The 22128-nt window shown below is 35.5% G+C and overlaps 1 protein-coding gene across 3 annotated transcripts in view; it reads left to right on the top strand.

Moving 5' to 3' along the window:
- The window catches only part of METTL25 (methyltransferase like 25), a 64591-nt gene that overhangs the window by 24220 nt on the left and 18243 nt on the right, over nucleotides 1–22128 (top strand). For all 3 annotated transcript variants that reach the window (XM_076333787.1, XM_076333805.1, XM_076333796.1), the window contains 3 exons: nucleotides 17296–17390; nucleotides 19908–19937; nucleotides 21062–21135. In XM_076333787.1, the coding sequence (XP_076189902.1) occupies nucleotides 17296–17390; nucleotides 19908–19937; nucleotides 21062–21135 (199 nt within the window). The remainder of the gene's footprint in view (nucleotides 1–17295; nucleotides 17391–19907; nucleotides 19938–21061; nucleotides 21136–22128) is intronic.

Consider the following 22128-nt stretch of genomic DNA (forward strand, 5'->3'; position numbering starts at 1 on the left):
AGCTTGAAGGATAAAAATTATTCTCAAAGAAGAACCTTTAGGCAGAATAGAAGGAAATTACGGTATTTTTTTTTGGGGGGAAGAACACATTAGTAGTTCCAGTGATGCTCAAAAAAAAAGATTTTTTTACTCTTACTATGAGGGTACATATAAAAAAATTGATTTTTTTCTTTAATATTACTATGAGGGTACATATTCTAAAATCTATAATGCTGTTGTATTCCCCTGGAAAAGTCATCTACTATACAACTTGTTCGTAAATGCACAGTGGAGGGGTAAGAGCGCAAGGACCGACAATATCTAAGAGCTAAAATTTCTTCAAAGGGAAAATGGGAAAGAATTAGGACTATAGCTTGTGTCTACACTTCCTATGCATGGATTTCAAACTGACAAAGCATTCTAGAGGATGCTAGAGGACTCTGTAACTAATCAGATGGTATGGATCCAACAATTCACTTGTACAAGAAGTAAACAAATTCCTTTTGCAGCTGCCTGAGGCAAGTGAATTTTGGTACTGCTTCCAAAATGGACCAAATCATAGAATCGTGATGAAGTAATTTAACTTGGAAGCAGCTTCCGGAGGTCATCTGGTCCAGATCACAGCGCAAGGCAGGGCCAGCTTAGATCAGGTTGTTCAGGGCCTTGTCCAGTCATGTTTTGGATATCTCCAAGGGCAGTGATTCAGCAGCCCGTTCCAATGTTTGCCCTCACCATGAAGTTTTTTTCCTCGTATCTATTCAGAATTTGCAGCTCTCGTGCATTTTCTATTGTCTTTTCGTTGTGCACCACCAAGAAGAGTCCGGCTTAATCTTTTCTGTTCCCTTTCCTTTAGGTAGTCAAAGACAGCAGTTAGATCCCTCCTTGACCTTCTCTGCAGCCCCGTAGTCCTCTTGCCACCACTGAACTGATTCCAGTAAGTCAACGTGGTGGGCTGGAGAGCCCAAAGAAGCACTCTAGATACTGTCACTCTCACAAGTGCTAAAAAGGGGGAATAATCACATTCCTTAACCTGCAGGCTTCACTGTTAAGCTCCAGACTCCTATCAATTTTCTACCCACCTTAGAGTCCATCTGTCTGAGTCCTATCATTCCAATTTGTCTATAAAGATACTAAGGAAGCCTTGCTGAAAGCCTCGCTAAAGTCAAGGTAAACTATGACTATGCTCTCCCCTAGTTCACGGAGCCAGTCACTGCATCACAGAAGGCAATAAAGTTTGTCAGTCCCTGGTAAATTCCTGCCAGCTATTCTCAATCTCCTTCTTGTTCTTCATGGGCCTGGGCATGGTTTCCAGGAAAATTTGCTCCATAAACTTACTGAGAACTGAGGTTAGACTGAAGACGGGTGTGATGTTTGCCTTTTTCCTGTCATCAGGAACTTCCCTTGATGGACGTGACTTTTCAAAGATGATAGAGTGTGGCCTTCATGTCACACCAGCCAGGTGCCTCAGCTTCCTGAAATGCATCCCACCTGGTCACATGCACTTGTGTATTTCCAGTTTGCTTGTGTGGTCCCTGAGCCAATATAATCTCTACTGTAGGTAGTCCTTCACTTGCCCAGGCTCTGACACTAAGCTCAGGGAAGGTACTGGCTAATCTAGGCATCAACCAGAGATTGTAGAGACCTGTAGAAGCCTTATGTGGAAAGACTAGTTTGAGTATTAGGATGCAGACTTAGAGCTAGATCTCTGTGGGGATGGACAGAAGATCTTCCTAAGAAGCAGAGAGAATTGGGCAGAATTTGCTGCAACACAGGAAATCACTTATTTGTTTGAAATCAGTCCAGTAAGCAAGGGCTTGCCTGCGAGGACACAGTGGGAAGTTCTGTTATAAAGCATTTTATACTAATTTTATCTTGACTTAGTAGCTTTGAGGCCTTTTCTGTTTTAATAATCTCATTGCTCTATTTTATATTTATATTAATTTTTTGCCCAGTTTAAAAGCTTTTTTATCTTCTCGAGGACAACATAGAGGCAAGTCCACCTCAAATCTCCTTCCCCCAAAGTAGCACATTTTCCATCTTTGCTGCTGCTTTTTCTTTAATGTAAATACAGATGGTTGTTCCCATAAGCCTGGTTGAAGCAGATGTGCCAGCCCACAAAAAAGCTGCTGTGGACTGGCGGTTGCCATAACTTGAGAGATGGCTAGGCTGTATGTCGTTTGGCAGTTAAGTTTTATTTAATACCAAGATCAGTCTTGTTTGAGGCAAGTGAAAAATTGCTTTTTCACTTCATATTAACTGGAATCAACTGATGTTCATGGGAAGAAATTTTACCTGTTTTGATACCTAAAGTAGTGTTTATAAGTCTGAGGTGGTGAGTTGACAAAATATGAACAAAATGTTATTATGCTATTTTTGGCGGGCTATTGAATCACCTTGGTTATTGCAAGTTTGGGTTTTTTTGTCTCTGAGGAGCTAACTACAAGGAATAATGCCTTACATTTCTCATATATTCTAAAAATAGTAAAGTTATTGCAAGATTGCCTGATTCAGTTTGCTATTGGACCCGCTGTGAATACTTCGGGAGCATTTCTGATGAAAGTAGGTGCCAGTAGTCACAGTGTTGAATATTGCAATCAGTATACAGTGTCCTTCTATGTGTCTGTAAATAAGCTAAATTCATCTGGAAATTTTTGTAATGGGACCACATTTCCAATTATGCTGGGAATAATTTTGAACTCTTAACATCATGAAAGCCTTTGTTTTGATTTATTAGTAACTGCAACAACCAAGAGGTGCTGTGTAATGTCAGATTTCAATTCAATTAAAAAAAGTTGAAGCCAGTGACTTTTAACACCTGTCTTTAAATTTCACTGCTGTTATAAGCAGTACCAAATACTAAATTTCAGTTAGTAAGGAATATTATGACAGCTCCTGGAAAATTCTAAGTAGTTTTACTTTGGCTTTCTCTAAGGAGAATTGGCTGTTTATACAGAGATTCTTCTATGGATAAAATGCACTTAGCCATTAGTATAATTGATTCCTTTGGGGTTTTTCTTCACTGTTACTGCATCGGATAGTCAATTACATCAGAGTAGTAAGGATTTTACTATTTATTAGAGAGCTTTTACATAAACCTATTTACATAGTGAGCCATTATGGCAGTTTTTCTGGAAAAAATCAGTTTGGTAATGATTTTTAGGTTAAAACAAACTCTATGCCTCTGTTCAGGAGCTATTCTTAGGATTTTTGGGGGCTGTTTTACCTTACATTTAGCTAATACTATAATAATAATATAATATATAATATATATATAATATATATAATATATATAATATATATATAATATATATATAATATATAATATATATCATATAATAGCTAATAATTCAGCTTGCCTGTATCAGAAATAGTGTGGCCAGCAGGAGTAGGGAAGTGATCATGCCCCTGTACTCGGCACTGGTGAGGCCACACCTCGAATACTGTGTTCAGTTTTGGGCCCCTCACTACAAGAAGGACGTTGAGGTGCTGGAGCGTGTCCAGAGAAGGGCAACGAGGCTGGTGAGGGGTCTGGAGAACAAGTCTTATGAGGAGCGGCTGAGGGAACTGGGACTGTTTAGCCTGGAGAAAAGGAGGCTGAGGGGAGACCTCATCGCTCTCTACAACTACCTGACAGGAGGTTGTAGCGAGGTGGGTGTTGGTCTTTTCTCCGAAGTAACAAGTGATAGGACGAGAGGAAATGGCCTCAAGTTGCGGCAGGGGAGGTTTAGATTGGATGTAAGGAAAAATTTCTTTACTGAAAGAGTGGTTAAACATTGGAACAGGCTGCCCAGGGAAGTGGTGGAGTCCCCATCCCTGGAGGTATTTAAAAGACGTGTAGATGAAGCGCTTAGGGACATGGTTTAGTGGGCATGGTGGTGTTGGGTTGACGGTTGGACTCGATGATCTTAGAGGTCTTTTCCAACCTCAATGATTCTATGATTCTATGATTCTATAATACATTTCTGGGGCAATGTACTAGCTGGACTATGATTATCCTTTAACAGACAGTAACTGCAAATTTAAGATATTTTCAAAAGACTTGACTTCCCTTAAAAGGAATTGATGTGTTTCTGTATTCTAATTCTCTTCCTTCCATCCTCTGTACCACCAAACACATCAGTACCAGTCTAGAAACCATTCAATGTGATATCCTCTGTTTTGAGGAAAAAAACACGTGAACATTACTATTGCTAAGGAGCTACTTATTTATAAGTATTTCATAATTTGAAATAAGGCATAGGTGCAGTTGTATAGGTAGTTTCAATGATAGCTGTCTGATAGAAACCCTTTTTGAGGTTAGCTTGAGTACTGCAAATCGTGAATTCCAGCTTTTGTAAGGATTTCCAATGTCAGGTCACTGCTCTGGGAAGAAGAAGATAGATGCTGGGCGGAGGAGTTCTAGAGCCATCCTGGAAGCTGTGAGGAGTAGCTTGTGGATAAGGCACTCTGGAAGAAGTCAGCAGACCTTTTCCAGGAGAGTAAGAGCCTTGGACTCTCAAGTTATGTAAATACAAACTTTGGCTACATTTGTTATGCTCTAACTTTTAAAAGCTAGTGAACATAAGGGAACCAAAAGGGATGCAAAGCGTAGTCAAAATTCACATACAGAATTTTACAGATTTGTGAAAACTGAAAAGGCCTTGAATGAGGTAGATTCAGCGGTCAAAAACTTCAAAACTGAATTTTCTAAAGGATTCCTTACACAAACATAATGGCTTCATATCACTCTGTTCCACTGAAGTACGGAAAGATTAGTCACTGTTTTAGAAGTATTAGAGTACAGATGATTTATGTGTTGTCTAGGTATATTTTCGAAGATATTCCACAGCCAATGTCTTAAAATAGCTATCACTGATACCATGGCAACACAGGAAAACACTTCCAAGCAAAAGATCAAAAAGCTTGATTTCCTTTCCAAGGCATCTTTAGATATTGCCGCACAGGGCACATTTCCATGAATTTGTGACAGAGCTAACTAGTCACTAAAACCCAGATGTTTTCTATCAAAATTGATCCTGAAAAAAATATGAAAGTTGAAAAAATATTAACTAGGTAAGTTTTACAGACGTTAAATGACAGCATTACCTATTTAAGTTATTAAAGTATTTTTCATGAATAAATGTAGTAAAAATATATTAAAACCTGAAACTATCTTATGTTTATAATTTTGTGTGTGTACACAGTAAGATATTATAATTGAGAAAGCCAAGGTTTCTATAATGCACAGTAACTAAAGTATACCCTAGGTTTGGGTTTTGAAAATTATTTCGATGACAACTGATTCTACTTCCTGAAATGGAAGAACATTTTCCTTCGCCCCCAGCAAAATCCCGTTTAGTGATGGGATTTTTAGGAAAAATACAGACTCAAGGAACTGTGAAGTCTTTGACCAAGGAAGATTTAGTCTTTCCCATGAAGGAAAAAGGCAGTTTAAGCAGTTCCTCTCCTTTCTTTGGAATCCTAGAAGTAGCTTGAAGTACTACTATGTCATGGAAGATAGATGACATGAAAGACCTAAAACAGGTTGGGTTATTTGTGTTTCAGTACTGCCTTGATTGAGTTTGGCAGTGTGTATACAATGAGACAAAGTAGGCTGTGCGTGAAGGATTTTGATGAGGGTGATAAAGATTACTTTCCACTGAAAAATCTCAGGGGAAGGAAAAATGACATTTAATTCCATTTAATTACAATCTCAGAAGATGCTATCAAGAATTTTATATCATTGTTTGGAATTACTTACTCATCTTAAATAATCTTTACTCAATAATTACTGTGTCTTTGTCCTAGTACTGGAAAATGCATGCAAGATTTTGGTATCATTTTGTAATATGAATCCTCAAGGATTTCAGAATCACTAAAGATAAATAATTGTCCCTTGGTTATGATCCAAGCTTAACACTTTTGAATACAGATTTGTTGTAATTTCATTAATATTAATGGAGTTTATTAAAAGAATGAAAAGGTTGAGTGACATAGTTTTCATGTTATTTTTATGATTGAAACACACTATGAAACAGATCTTCGATTAGTTTAAGTTGGCATAAATCCACTGAGGTAGTCCCAACTTTAAAATAAGCACCAAACTTCCATCATATTCATGATGTTATATTAGAAACATCTTTAGATGAGTTTTTCAAGATTCTTAAGTACTTGAAATAGCTGAGAATTTTGCAAACTTCTCTCTGTCTCCACTTCTACAGGTAATGAATATCTGTAGTTCTTTGCTTTGCTATCAAAGTACAATTTCATATGTTAATGAATTAGCTTGCTTTCACACTCTGTTTGCTACACTGGTAGACCTGAGAGTATAGTTCGAATGTCTACATTGCTTATATCACATTCTCAGGCCTTTTTTGACAGATGTGGCATCAGTATATGAAAGAATACTAATTCATTTTTATATAAAATAATATTTTGATAACAAAATAGAATGAAGATACAAAATAAACATACAGCCTGGCTTCAGCCTCCATAAGAGAGACATGGAACTCATGCAATTTGTTAACATCAAAGATTCCTCTATTGCAGTATCTTGTCTTCCATAGAGGCCAATAGCAGGCACGTATAGAAGAGTATAAAATGATAGGGAGTGCATAGCAATGCTTCCTCCAAATACCCTCTCATGCTTCCAGCATGTTTTGGGTCATGAGCTTCTTGGAACAAAGTGATATATTTGCATTAAATAGCCCTTGATGGATTTTTATTCCTTGAATCCTTCAGATTACTTTTGAACATATGTAAACTTTTAGCACCTATAGCATGCTACAGTAAGAAATCAACTGCTTGTTGTACGAAGAAGCATTTCCTTTTAATTGTTTTAGGGCCGCTAACTGCATGTTTCTTTTTTATACCCCTTAAATTGGGTGTAAAAGCCAGTACACATCTGTCCCTATTTATTTTCTCCATCCCATTCATGATTTTACAGACTTTTCATTCCCCCATATCTGTTTTACAGCTTTAATTTTTCGTATTACTTGCTCCTGTTATTAAAATGTTCCTTACTTGTGACAGTCCTGTTTCTCTTCTCTGCATCTTTTTGGGTGGTATTACTTGTTATCAGAGGTGAGAAAAACAAATCCAAACACAGTATTCAAGATTCAGGTGCAGCATGGATTTATGTAGTAGCATAATAATGTTTTCTGGTTTTTTTCCTTAATAATTCTTAATATTTTTTTTTCCTCTTCTTAGTACCGGGCTGGTCTTTTCATTGAACTGTCAGCTCTCAGTTCAAAGCCATTCATTGTATGTTTAAAGTTAATATTTTTCCCAATTTGAATCACTTTCATCTACATTGAATTTTATATGCCATTTCATCTCTAATTTTTATTAGAAATGGCTCTGTTTTTTATTACGCTTAGGATCATCAGCAAACTTTGGCCTACTCTTAACTTTTCCAGACCATTTATGAATTTGATCAACAACCTGTTCCAGCACAAGTCTCCTTAGGCCTCTGCTGGTGATCTCTGTCCTTTGTGAGAAATGATATTTTGTTCCCGTCTTTTGTTTCTGTCAATTACTTGCCCATAGGAATACTTTTTATCTTGTTCTGTGTTTTGATAGTTTCTCTAATGGTCTTGTTGAATGCCATTTGGAAATCCACTCTATCTTTCTTGTCTAAGTGTTACTTGAAGCCTTAAAAAAAAATTCCAATATGTTTGTGAGATATAACTTCCCTTTAAGAAAGTCACGTTGACTCTTCCCAATTATGTTATGTTTGCTCATATATCCAATGACTCTATTCTTTAAAATACTTTCTCTCCATATAAATGTAAGGCTTCCTGTTTGGAAGCTCCCTCAACCTTCCCTTGAGCTCTTCATAAGCATTAATATTGCATTACCTGCTTTTCAGCTCTCTAGAACCAAAGAGTTTTAATCAAGAAGTCGCTCACTGCAGTTTGGCAATTTCATCCTGGTTTTAGTTTTTGAATGAATGCCATATGGCCTTGGCAATTTTTTGATGTTTACAACTTCTGTTTTTCTATAACTTCTTCTAGGGATCCTTCAATTTTAGATATTTCATCTGACGAGTTCCTTCTATGAAACAGGACTGTGGCTTAAGAACTGCATTTAGCTTTTCTGCCATGCTTTGTTTCCTTGAGCAATCCTTTATAGCTTTATCACAACGGTAGTCCTATAGCTACTATATAAGAAATTCTGTAGACACTCAGATATCCGCAAAAGGTTGAAGAGATTTGAGGTTAAAGTTAAAGAAAAACTGAGGTCTATACAAATTATTATCAAAAGAACATACAGAATTATTTTTTACTTTTATAGCCATTGAAAGAAAAATGTTTTGTTTGCCTGTGCCAGTTACACTACTGACGTAAGAAAGTTATCTGTTAATAACCTTTTTTCTTCTGTCACTGTGCAGAACACAGTTAAATAGCTTGTGCTCTCTCAAGGAGATTCAGAATAATACTCTAACGATTTCATGCTCTGAAATGGAGTCAGAATATTTAGAACATAATAAAAATGACATAGCTGAAAAGAAAAAAAAACTTCACTTTTTTTTATAATGACTTTTATTGAGATCAAGTGCAAAAAGACTAATTATACTGAGAGCAGAAGAATTACTAAAGCTATAAATCCTTGGTAAGCAAGATTACTCTCCTATTTGGATGGTAGTATTTATAGCATTGTTGAGGCACAATGTCGCTGTATATTTTCTGCTGGTCTGAATGGGGTAATTTCTTCCCGGACTTCTGTAAGAATAGAGTCTGTGCATAGTGACAGCCTTTGTTTGTCAAGAGCAAAGAGCTTATGGTATGTGAACTAATGCCTGTTTCTCCAGCAGTCATTAAGGACTCTAACACAAATTCTCTGGAAACAAAATATCATGAAAATGATGAACTACACATGTTCAATATACCACTTATTTCAGTAACATCTGCAGGAATGTAATAATAGTCTTTTGAAAAAATAAAGTATCAAATAATTGTCTATTTACCTTTTTTGAAACAAAAAAATTGTTTCAACATAAAATCTCTTACATTGTGCATTTTATATCAAACTAGGCAAATAAACACATTGTCATACTTGACAAGGGAGAACAAATACAAAAAATCTTTCACACGGAAATAAGAAAAAGAGAAAGCTTTCTTTTGAAAGCAAAGGCCATTTTCAAATACAGAATTTCAGAAAACTTTTTCCCATCTTGAAATATAGTTTCTGCAAAGTCATTTAATATATCTTCCACAGTTTTAGTGACGATGATTGATTTTTATAAGTCTTAGCATATTGCCTTTTTACACATCTTTGTAGCATAATGTCAACATAAATGTGCAATTGTACATGTTCTAATCCTTCAGTCTACAGCATATAAGTAGGCTAAACAATTTGTAGTATTTGAATGACTTCAGCAGGGTTCCTTTTAAGCATAGTATTCTGCACTGAGTATTGCAATTTCAGGGCCTTGGTGAGAAGAATCTAATGTACAGTGTGACCTTTGAGTGTTAATTCCAACTTGGATATTACAGGGTTTGTCGTGCAGAAGACTTCTGATGTATTATTATAATGGTATATCCACTCCTACTGTTCTTACATAGGCATATCTCATGTTTGTTATGGAAGACGTATTTCCACTAAGATAAGACATAGATTTGCCAGCTAATGACAACTGGGATGAGGAGAATTAGAAGTAGGAGGTGTAAAATACGGTTCTGTTAATGTTACTGGTTACATTAAAAGATTCAATATGTAAAGATAGCTACGTATTGTGTCTATGCATATGTTATACCTCTTTCTCCTACTTTGCCAATGGGATTTGTCTGATTTAGGATATCAATTCTTTTACTTTTTTAAATTTGTGTCACGCCTTGCTAACTGAGTGCTGTGAGAGATGTCCGGTGGTATGAAAAGGCGGTAATTGGCTTCAGTGGGAGTTTTCTCTAAGTGAAAGAGGTAGACAAGTCTAGTGTGTAAAACAGCCTTTGCCAGTGTTGAAATTCATCTCCGTTTTGTCTGGAGTTTATTAAAAGCAACTGCAGAATATTCCATTGTCTAGTCTAAGAAAATAAATTTTTATACATAAGAAAATTGAGAAAAATATTTGATCACTGTATAAAGAGTTTATATAAAAATACTCTTCCTTTAGCTTATACATTTTTAGGGCAGTTTATGGATTTTGTATCCTATAATTCCATTTTATTTTTGCACTAAAGAGAGTTTATACATTTACCACGTTTACCAGTAAAGATGAGTTGGAGTTTCATGTTTCTGTTGTTGATTTTTAATATGACTAGTGCTAACTTCCTAGAATTAGGTAACAAGTCTAAAAAGCAATATTTTAATACAGTGTTAGCAAAGAATTTATTTTAATTTCCTGTCACAGCTACTAACCTCAATTTTTATGGCAGTCCCTGGGTTTGTTGGTAGTACTAGAATGAACTTTGTTTTCTCCTGGGAGACCAGGCTTCTTCTTCTACGAGCTACTTTTGAGCCTGAGCTTGTCATCTCCATCCTCACTCTGCTTCTCTGATTTGTCTAGATTGTAAGTCATTCAAGGCCTTCCAAGAGTCTAGAAGAATGGGGGTCCCTCCCTACCGTACTGTGGCCCCTACTGAAATGCCAGTACTGACATAAAACTGTCAGTAACCATTTATTCATCTTTCACTTGGTGTTGCCCTTCTAGGATTCCTTTTAGTTTTCGGTGATAAGTTTCTATTATTCATCATGTGTTATCGTGTTCAGAGTAATAGATACAAAAATCCCTTTCTCTACAAAGAACATTTTAATAAGAATATTTTTAAAGAATCTGATTTTTAAAGAATCTTGACCATCAATATGTCAGGAACTACCCAAGCAAGGACATGATTCCTGTGGTTGTTACCTCTCAGGTGTTGCTCTTTGAATTAAATAGCTGAAGAGCAGATCTTAGTGCCAGCCTTGTGGATTCAGCCATGTACAGGTTTTAGGTGCCATGTCATGTTACCCTTATCTACTTGTCTTTGTCGAGAATCCCAAAGCATTGTTGGCCAACAAGTATATGATTAATACAGAGACTTTTCAATGTCCTTGGCAGTCCTTGTACGATTATCTCACACTGACAGCTGCATCTGATCTTCAGTCAGTTGTGCTTTTTCTGTACAGTTGGCACTCCTTTTATTTTTGCCTTGAGTATTCTCTAGCTGCCCAGGAGTGGTTCAGAATGGAGCCTTCATATAGTCTTGTATTTCTTTTATTTTCGTCTTTTTTTTTTTCTTTCATGATCACAGAAAGAGATCATAGACATTCAAGTGCACTGGATGCGAAGTACAGAAATCCAACTGAAGTTAATTAATAAGTATCTGAACTCCAGGTTTCTCATGCCTTGAAATTGAGAAAATGAAAAAAAATTAATAAAACCTTTGAAAAACAGCTCCATGAATCAGTGGGAATTAAGCATCTTAAAAACCTAAATCATACACTGAAGTAGAGAGGCAAATTGGGGAATTATACTTTGTAACTGTAGTGGAATTTGGAAATTGGGGGTACAGTCTGTGAGGATGGACAAAGATGAGACACTAAGACATCAGGAAGGAAGCAGCTGAAATAGATGTTAATATCAAAATAATAGCAAATGAGTAGGAAATGTGACTGTTTCAATGTAATAAAAAAAGGTAAAATATAAAAAGGAAATTGAAGTTCTCTTAGGAGTACTTCTACATTAATGATTACATTGTTACGTGCAATATTTTACATGGGCTGATACTAATCACATTTCATAAATAAATGTAGATGTAGGTGTTTTTATCCAATGCAGTTTTTAAGTGGTAAGAGACAAAGATATATTTAAGCATTTAGAACTGACAAGATTATACTGCAGTGACAACTCACTGAATGATATTATTAGGAACTACTGATAGTACTTATACCATTTTGAAATACATTTAAAAATCTTAACATTTTAATATTATCATTTCAAACCATTAATACATTTCTGTATTAAAATAAATGGCAAAAAATGATAGGTGAAGTTCAATACAGAAACTGATCTCAGACTTAATGGTAGTTTTTAAAGGAAGTTTAAAATATCTGTCACTAAAAACTACTGTGTGAGTGGTTTCATACGGCACTAGCTGTGGGCGTACAATCAGTGTAACTGTACTAAATTAGAGTAAGCTCTCTTTCTCTTGAAATTATGTTCTCATGCTGAAACACTTCAAGAGTCTGGTGTTTCACAACATTTCAATAATAAATTGCCTAAGTAAAGATAAAGTTTAGGAATGAAATAAGCGATGCTTGTTTTTCTAAGGAGAATATGATTTCTTAAACAAAATACAATGAGTAGAGTGGGACCTTCAGCCTGTACACTAAAAGGATATTTCTGCCTTCTCTTTGCCATATACTATTTACAATCTGATGAACTTCATTACTAGAAAATAAATCTCTTCTGTTGTCTTTATGTATATACTAGAAAATCTTAAAATCTTAAAGATAGAATAGAACGATAAAGTGCATTTCAAGAAAATCAGAATCCTCTATTTTATATAGTACTTTGCCATTTTTAATAACTTATTTGTGTTACTTTGTTTTTAAAGAGCAGATGAAGAATTTCAAAACAGACATTACAATCATCTATACTGTACCACAAAAGTGAAACAAAACCGTGATTTTTTTTTTTTTTTTTTTTAATTATCCATTAACCATTGGGATAGGCATTGTTTCATGACAAAATTTGGATTGTTTCTGCCAGGATGAGTTTAACAAATAGTGTTCAATACATCATCTCAATAAAACTCTCTCTTCCAGAAGGTACAGCAGAAAACACAACAAATTAGTTGTTATATTGGGAACTGCAGTTCAGAACAGTTGGGAATTGCAAGAAAGTAAAAAGATGAGAAGCATAAATTCAAATATGTTTTCATGAAAAGTGAGCAAAGGAAGATAAACGAGAAACTGCAAGACCACATGGAACCCTAGTTAAGCTTATTTATCTAGCAACAATAAAACCTGTTGGTCCTGTTGTTTCATAGAAACTATATAGTGCCATAAAGCTGCACAAAGTAAATTTTAAATGTTAACACACTAGAAATTGTAGTATCTTACTTAGAGTTGAAGAGCTATGGAAGGCCTAATATTAAAGATAGTGGAGAAGCTTGTCCCATTCTCTTGAACTTTCTCGGAAACCTCTGTGCACATACAGAAGGATTAGCCAGTAAAATCCTTTCAGCTTACTTCTACTGCCAGGTATTTTTTCTATAACTACCAGAAAAAGGAAGCATAAATAAAAAACATTCAGTGCTCTGTGTTTTGGAAATCCTGTTTCCTAGCTACACTTAATTGTTTTGTTGGTTAAACAACTCATTTAAAAAATTTCTTTGAAACACTGCTGAGCCAGTAAGAGTCTTAATGGATCCATGAATAGGATGGTAACAACAATAAGGCTCGCCTGAAGCTTTTCTCTGTATCCAGACAGAATTAAATCATGATGAGGGAAGTTGTAGTTGATCTAATTATAAATATATATTTGTTGTGTTTTATACTTTTTTACTACTCAATATAATATTTTCAGTGTACCAGACGTCCATACGTATTGCCATTTTTTTCATTTGGAAGTTCAATAGAAAGGGAGAAAATCCTTTAGAAAGTTCAAAATAGTACAGGTGCTCCAAATGGTATATGCCGCTACTATCGCAGTATTACAAAAATTACACAAAATGGAAATCCAACTCCTCTACAAAACTTAAGAACAATTTACTGAAGGTCTTACAAATAGGCTTAAAATATTAGAGGACAGGAAATAACATATGACTTCAAGGACTAAGTTAAGAAATAAGAACTTCATTCTGACAAAATATTCAAAAGCAGTAGTAGTATTGGGTTCCCAGAAGAAGTGGAAAGGTAATCTGACATACTTCATAGAATATTTAGTCTTGTTCAGTTGACGATAAAGTATGAGACTTTACATTTACTCAAATTTAAAACGTTTTACCAATATAGACCTGAGGCTTTCTATTCTCCTTTGCTAGACAGCGTTGAGTGAAAAATTCTATGAATATTTTTCAGTTGTGGCTGGCATCTGGATGTATTTGCACTTATTTCCCAAAGTGTTAATCTCCTCCACAGGATTTCAAGTGTATAATAAACGGAAGTCAAGACAGCTTCTCCATATAGCATTCCTGCCTGTTAGAGGAGTGAGAAATTAGCCGCTGAAGTTAGCCAAGTTAGTCATGAGGCATCCCTGTGGTCACAAGAAGAGTTAGTAAATCTATTGGGGGATTGCTTAAAGTATGCAAATATTTAAAAGGATTCTTCCACCTATGTTTTAAGATCCATAAAGTTCCTTTGTTTTTCAAAAGAGATTAAAAAAATTGTAATGGAAAAAAGTGGTGAAAATTTGGTAAGTTCCTATTAAAATCTTTTTCTAGGAGAGGAGATGTTATAGTTACCAGAAAAATGTTCTTTACTGTCAAAAAAGAGTGCTATGGACAGAATTAGTTTGTTTAAACATACAAATTTAAACAACTCTTCCATGAAACTATGAATGTCACTAAACTCAGTCAGAGGGAAATAATAGGAATTTGTTCTGTGGCTAATGGCTGGAATTGTTCTTTTCTGTTTTATTCAGCATTATATGTTTCTGTGTAATCTATGCTTTGTCTTACCCTGCTATGTGTAACTAACTGGGTGATTTTGATGAGTATGTTTCCTCACTTCAACCAGATGTATCCCATTTATGGGGACAGTGAAAAATAACAAGTATCTTCAAGCTACTTTAATCGGTATTTTATCTGCGTAGGTTTCCAGTGAACCATCCTGTTCCACAAAGCTGAACTAGGATACAACTTTTCATGTTGTTCGTGATGCTGTTTTAACTCTATTATGTTTCCTATGTTCTCTTCCTCTGTAAGTGATTCACATTAAAATTATAGTGTGGTTTATAGATTTTGTTCTAGAACATAATAGAATTGCTATTTTTTTGGCAATGATTTATTTTGGTGCAATATTTGCAGCAATTTGTTTTATTAACTGTGTGATCTAGTCTTTTTAAGAGGCTAGCTTAGAGGTAAAGTAATAGCTATTTAACTAATACGTTATAGGATTATACCCCAGCATAGCTTCAGTTCAGCTCATCAAATGATTACCTAGAATTCTCCATTTTGTTAACAGGCAGTATTCTGGCTCCTCTATATTGAATTATAACTTGATTGCTTCATGCGCTGTTGACCTGTTTGCTGTGAAATCTTCCATAGAATACCCATACTTAAAATGTTTCCTGAATGTTTTTGGACATTTATACAGTTTAGAACAGCTGCTGTGTTGTCAGATAGAAGCACAGTATGGTAATTAGTGAGCTATATAATATTAAACATATCTGAAAATAGTTGCAGGCATTAACAGAATTTCCAGCATTTTAAAATGTAGCTGATAAATATATGAACTTTATAGCAATATATTCATCCTACAAATTTATTTTTTTTTAGTCAGCAGTGTGCTTGAGAGTGGACTGGATATGGAAGAATAAATAGAACTCAAGGCAATATTGTAGATATGTGCTCAACTTTGGATATACACAAAAAATTCCAAGTTAGGGCATCGGTTTCCCTCTCTTTTTCTCCTACTTTACTGTTTCAATAATTTAAATGAAGATGGTGCTTTGCCTGATTATCTGTCTCAAATGTGTCATAAATTCTTCAGAATTATGCATGAGTACAGTGCACTAATATTGAGATTGTAGCTCAGCAGGTAGCAACTTTAACTTGCATGGATGATTAGTTTGCCTAGAGGACAGGGTGTAAATTAGAAGGGGTAACTTGAAAATATTGATGATTTCATCTTTCTAACTCAATTTGCAAATTTTTATTTTGAAATACTTTAACATATGTACTAGAAGGACTTATTAGTGTGACTCGTACAATAGGAACCATGGCAGTCATTGTTTCCTTTGCTAAAAATATATTTAATAAGTTCTTATTACCATCCTTGTAGTAGAAATACTCAGTTTTATTCCATGTACTCAATAATTAGACTTGAAGTTAATTAATGTTCTATATCTTGTCATGAGGCACTTACAAATTCTTAGTACATTTTTAGTGCTGAAACCAGTTGCAACCTGCTTTGTCAAATTTCATCTGTATGTCTAAAGGAACTTTCTTTCTCCTTATGTTAATTACCCAGAACTAACCTCCCTTTCTTAAGTTGTGGTCCTCAAACCAGTAGTCATTCCCTAAAAGCCGCTGACATTTCTCAGGGGTAAAAGGAGGGCAAAGTGTGAGGTTGCCTGCAGAAGATTACCTGCTTGCTGCTACTCTCTAGAGATCAGCAAAGACTGGGGACTACTTCTAGAAAACCAAGGGCTTTTGCTGTGGGAAGGAGGGTCATATCCTTTATGGTTTCCTATTTCCCTTTTTTCTTTGGTTAACTTTCACAAAATGAATTCTACTTATGTGTTTGTATCCCAGACTTTTGGTAAATTTGAAGAGTCATATTTCTACTGTCCTTTTTTTAACCCTGTTATATTGATTTATCTTTAAATATGCCCGAGTCATCTTTCTATGCTAAAAGGCCAGGATCCTAGCCAATTTGTTTTGTTTTTTTTTTAAAGAAAGTAGTAATTCTTATTCAGCATTCTAAAATACCAGCTGACAAATGTGCTAATGAAAATTCAAAACATTGTAGGGTTCATCTACATTTAAAACTGGGTATTATGAACAGATATAAAGTAATCCCCGTACTTTAGTTTTCCCACATTTGCATGACTGTTAAACATGAAGAATTGTGTTGTTATTCAAAATATTGATGATACTGAAACAAACTGAGCACAGATTGGGATGCCAATGCTTCTCGATGTTACAAAGAAACAGCAAGAGCCTTTGCAGCTGCTCTTTTCTGGAAAACAAACATTCTGCCTTGCAGCAAAGCGCGGGCCTTCAGAACTGAAATAAACAAATACACATTGTTCTGTGTGATGTTTAAAAGATGTTTATGATAGAAGAAGAACCCAATGAGAAGTGATACTGAAGTCCAGCTACATTGAACGACTGCTGGCTTACATCTTGTGACCCCTGGCATGGCATGGGGTTCCATCAGTATTTGCAAACTCTTCTCTTGTCCCTTGGAATGTTTTTTCAGTGGATATTCATAAAAGACCTTCAATTAAAATTGTTTTGGAAAATGTGAAATTATCAGAAATTCAGCATAAACCAAAAACATCTGTTATGGGGAAAATACTTTTTTTATAACACTTACCACGGTTTTTGATACTGGACTAGAACAGTTAAGCGTTTCTGCTACCATTAACTACTGATCAGCTTGCTCAATACATTGTGTATTCTGTAAATAAGAGAAAAATAGCCCATGAAAGCTGTGCCTATTTTTTTTTTCTCCATTTTGCAGATTGTCCAGAGGAAGTGTGGGGATTTCCCATGTGTCAGTACTTGAAGGACAAGGGCTGGTGCTGTGGTCGCAATGCTAGAATGTCAGCATGCTTGGTATGATTCCCCTCTTTTCTTTTTCCTACTGAGAGCATTATCCAGATGTTATAGGATTCATTGTTTTTGGCTTCTAATCCTAGAGCCATGACTTTAATCCAAGACTCTACAGAATAACATCATTAATGTTGTAAGCATGATGAATTATATCTAAAAAAATAGTATTGACCTTCCAGCTTTATATATTTTATACTTGCTGAAGGCATGAAAAAATGAGTATTGACAGAAATTTATTTTAAGAGTGGACAGAAAGGCCAAACCTTTGTTGAAACCTAAACAAGGTAACCCCTCAGGGTAATACAGTTCCTGGCGAAGGACTTAGGGAGGAACAAGGTAATTGTAGGATTGCAATCACTAACTCTCCCAATGCCTTCATGATTCATAATATTGAATGCTCTGACTGTTAAAACCTACACAAACCTGCCTATTCCAAAAACTAGACGAGCTCTAAAATCCGTGTGGCTTAAGAGACTGGAAACATCCTTTTAACATTGCACCAAGAGATGAAGTGCTTTTAAAGACCTAGCATCATCAAGACAGGATGATGAACTGTTGTCTAATTTGAAAAAACAGATATGCGCTGAAAATTTCAACCACTGTTTCAGTTAGAAGACCACTATTCCTTTCCTCTATTAATTTTTAATTTCTGGTATCAAGATGAATCACATCAGGTTATGGCTAGCCTCTGCTGATAGCTCTGTACCTCCGTTACGGAGAACAGTGTGGACTAAAGACTCGGTATAGGCTAGCGTATCAAGGTTATGTAAACCTGAACTAACAGGGTAATTAAATGCTATCAGGAGAAGGTATAGCAGGACGGTTGTTTAGTATTCATAAGGTTTAAATGTGTTACCCTTAGCAAGGTACAAGAAAAAAACTGTTCCTTTTAGAGATGTTGTAAAACTTAACACAAAAAGTGCGTTCTAAACGGGATTTGCCTTTTCTCTTTTTGTTGTCGATGTCATACAATAGCAATTCTTCCTCATCTGACACATAAGCTATTTCCTTTCCCATTCCATTTCTTTTGGAAAGGAAAAGTTTGGGCTGTTTTTCAGCAATGGTAGGAGGATAAATTTTGTAAGCAAATGACCCTCAAGAGACAGTACTGAATGTGCCATATATATCTATTTTAGATTTCACAGAAATCACAGAAGTTTGGCAGTTAAAACCTTTTTTTGTTTAAACATTCACGAAAGGCAAAGAGTTCTCCTGTGTCACCAGATACTTCTACTGTTATTATGTTTGTAATTCTCTCTATGCATTTTTCATGACTAGGATTTTCCTTGCCTTCTAGGAGGTACAAGGGAGACAGCGCAGTGCAGCTAGGCACCCATCTTCCTAGGGGTGATGGCTGGCTAGGAGAAACTGAGTCTGCTGAGCAATGACACTCAGCATTATTGCTGATGTTCATTATTACATGTCATTGAAATTGGTTAAAGTGCCAAGGGCCAAAGGTTCTGGACGAGAGTTTCAGTTTCAGACCCTTACAATACATGTTAGAACCCACATCCATCTTCTAAGAAGCAGCAGATATATGCTGGTATGAGAGCTATACTTTATACAGCAGAAGTCAAACCTGATAGTCGGCCAAAGCCATGAACGGAGGAACTGCAACTACTTGGACCGTGTTTGAAGAACAGTCTGAAAGACAAGATCAGTTCTAAAACTAGGAGGAGGAGAAGTGGGTGATTCAGAGACAAGCAGTCTTATTTACTGTAGTGGAGTTTGGGGACTAAAGGTGACGATGACCCATAAGTGGTGAGGCATTTTTGGTTTGCTATCTAATTTATTGTAGTGTCAGATAATTTACTGAATTTTTGTCTTCATTTCTACTGTGATCTTTAATACTCAGTTGAAATTTTTATAGGCACAGTATCTTTTCAACTGTGGAAAAATATTCCACGCTTCTAATTATTTGTTATTCTTTGTCACTGTGGATCATAAAAATCAAGTGCTCTCACACCTGCATCAGGATTTATGGTATGAAAAATCTAGTGAAAGATAACGCACAGCATTTTAAACTGCAGTCCCTCTGAAGTTTTTATTTTATTTGACTTTACGTACGAAAGTTCAATTTATCTGAATACTAGGGACTAAAAGTATTTAAAGACATTGTACATTGAACTAATATTTATTTTAAAATAGTTGAATATGTAAAGTGAATTATTTGTATTTTGGTAGGATCAGACTCAAGTAACATGCATTTCTTTTTAGCACTTTCACAGAAAGTAATCCTCTGAAATTCTTTTACAATACTAAGAAAAACAAACAAATTTTGCATGCATCTATTTCCATACAGTTTGTTGTCACTGCTTCTCCTATAAATAAACCAAAATAACAGGAGTGAGCTGATTATGAGTCCCTGAAGGTATTAACACTTTAAAGTGTGCAAGCTCATGTTATGTCACACCATTAATCTTTTAAAATGTCATCTCCTCTGACTTTTATACAATGTGTTTATAAAATGTACTGATAAAGAATAAACATACCAGCAATTTAATTCCTTCACTCTTAAAGGCTTTGGAGCGAGTTGCAGTTGGCCAAATGGTAAGTAATATTGTTTATTTTAGCCATTCTAAGATAAAATGTGTTTTTCCCCCTTGAATGCTCTTAATCCATGAACTTTTATTGAACTTCTGCATTTCTGGAATCTAAAATACCAGCGTACACTATATCAAATCCTGATAGATAGCATGTGTCATCATGAAATCACATTTTTATTGCTGTGATTGTACTTAGTGAATCTGTTTTCTTTTGACAATTAAGAGTCTGGAAAAAAAGCACAGCTTAAAATTTAAGACATAAAACTACCCATCTTAACTTCTTTCTCTATCTTTCAGCTAATACATAAATTCAGTACAAATGTCCTTCTGATATCCCTGGTTTGGATCACTCTATCCCAGTGTTTTATCAACTAATGTAAAAATAGAAATTGTTATGACAAAAGCTTGAACCTGTTAGAAACATCATCATTCTCATTTTTAATCCCTGTATATTTTTTTCCCTGTGAATACTTTGAATTATTGTTGTGCAAGTTATCCTTTCAGGGATGGTGGATACCAACTGTGCAAATATTTAAAAGGCAAGGCTGAGAGACCTATTCTTTCCATATGTAAGCCCACTGACCCCAGTAGTCTTTTACTGTAAATGCATTTTGCCATGAATTTTTAATTGGCAAGCATTAACTATTTTTATGCAAACAGATCTTTCATACACAAAGGTCTGAAGTTTTCAGTGTATTCTGTTTTTATAAGCCTAGTACTTTCTGCATGGTTCAGACTACAGTGTATGATGATTCAGCTAGGGAATTACTCCTTTTGTCTTTAAAACAGTTTAGGTAAATTGTTATATTTATTTTGTATAGTAGAATTTGGATCATGATCAGTACATTTTTCCTCTGTTCTTTTTCCCTCTGCCAACCTTTGAACTTTTACTTCAGAGTTTGGGTTTTTTTTTTTTTTCTTGCATTCATGGTTATGTTAGAATCTGACCCAAAAACGTAATTTTAACTGGATGCAAGAACATTAGTGAATTGTCCTCTTAAACCTGTTATGACTGATTGTAAAGAATACAAGCCAATAAGTAGTTAAGGAAGCTAATACTGGTTTTGTTACTCTGACCTTAATTTCAATGCCAATTTTAAATCCTTGCTGTTGTAAAATTTTTTGCAGCTGCCTACAGAATCATTGTTTTATCGAGCTGTTCTTCAGGTTATTATAGAAGAAATTTATGGTGTCACCAAAAGGTAGGAAGCTCTGAATTCACAGAACACAAACCAAAGATCTGATTCTTTTCCACCTCTATTCTGTAGAGAAAGTATTTCTTAGAAAGAAGAAGGGTGTAAGAATCAGTCTTATCAGACTGTATATACGTATTGGTATTAAAATGCAGGATACGTTTCTTCATCCTAAATCCACATCACAAATGTATTGCCCTTCTTGACCCATGGCTGAAACAGGTCCTCTTTGGTACTGGATGCATGGGTAAAATATTTTCGCCAGAGAACCGACAGCAAATTCACTAAAAAGTCAACCCAGTCCTGGGCTAGCCTGTTATGCAGAGGTCCTGACAGCTTTAATACTGCAGAAGACAAAAAGACATTTCCATTTGTCCTGAGGAAAACCTGCTGAAAGCCCAATGGCCAGCATGGCTGTGAAGAGCTACTTACTGCCTACGCCTACATTAGCAAGTACTGCGCCCTTGCAGGATGGGATTTGGAGAGCTGGTGCTGCGGACCCGACATCTGCACTATACTCTCTTCTGGAGTTGTAGTTGGGTTAGATTTTATCTAATTCTGTGGGATGTATGTGTGTGAGCACTTGGAGCGCATCCAGAAGCACACCTTCCAGTTTAATTTAATTTGAAAGTAACCCATTTTTTGAGCTCTGATCCTGTTCCACAGTGTGAACCAAGGCATGAGAGGTGGGCAAAACCAGAAAATTCACTTCAGAAGCATACTCCTGATCTAAAATAAGTGCTAATGCAGATACCCCCAAATCCTTTGCTAAATGTAGAGCCAGACAGCTTTCCCTTCAGAAGATCAAACTTCTGAAAGAAGAAATGCTTTATTTATTTTAAAATTACATAAAATATAGCGCATAAAACCATGGCTACTAAATTGTAAAAAAAAGAAAAACTGTGAAGTAGATGATAGTATGTTTCATTTGTTAAAGGAAGCATAATCTGGAGGAAGTAATTAAAGTCATACTTTTGAAATAAAAGGAATGGCTACCTTGGA

Source organism: Aptenodytes patagonicus, chromosome 1 (assembly GCF_965638725.1).
Source record: "Aptenodytes patagonicus chromosome 1, bAptPat1.pri.cur, whole genome shotgun sequence".
NCBI classification, from domain to species: domain Eukaryota; kingdom Metazoa; phylum Chordata; class Aves; order Sphenisciformes; family Spheniscidae; genus Aptenodytes; species Aptenodytes patagonicus.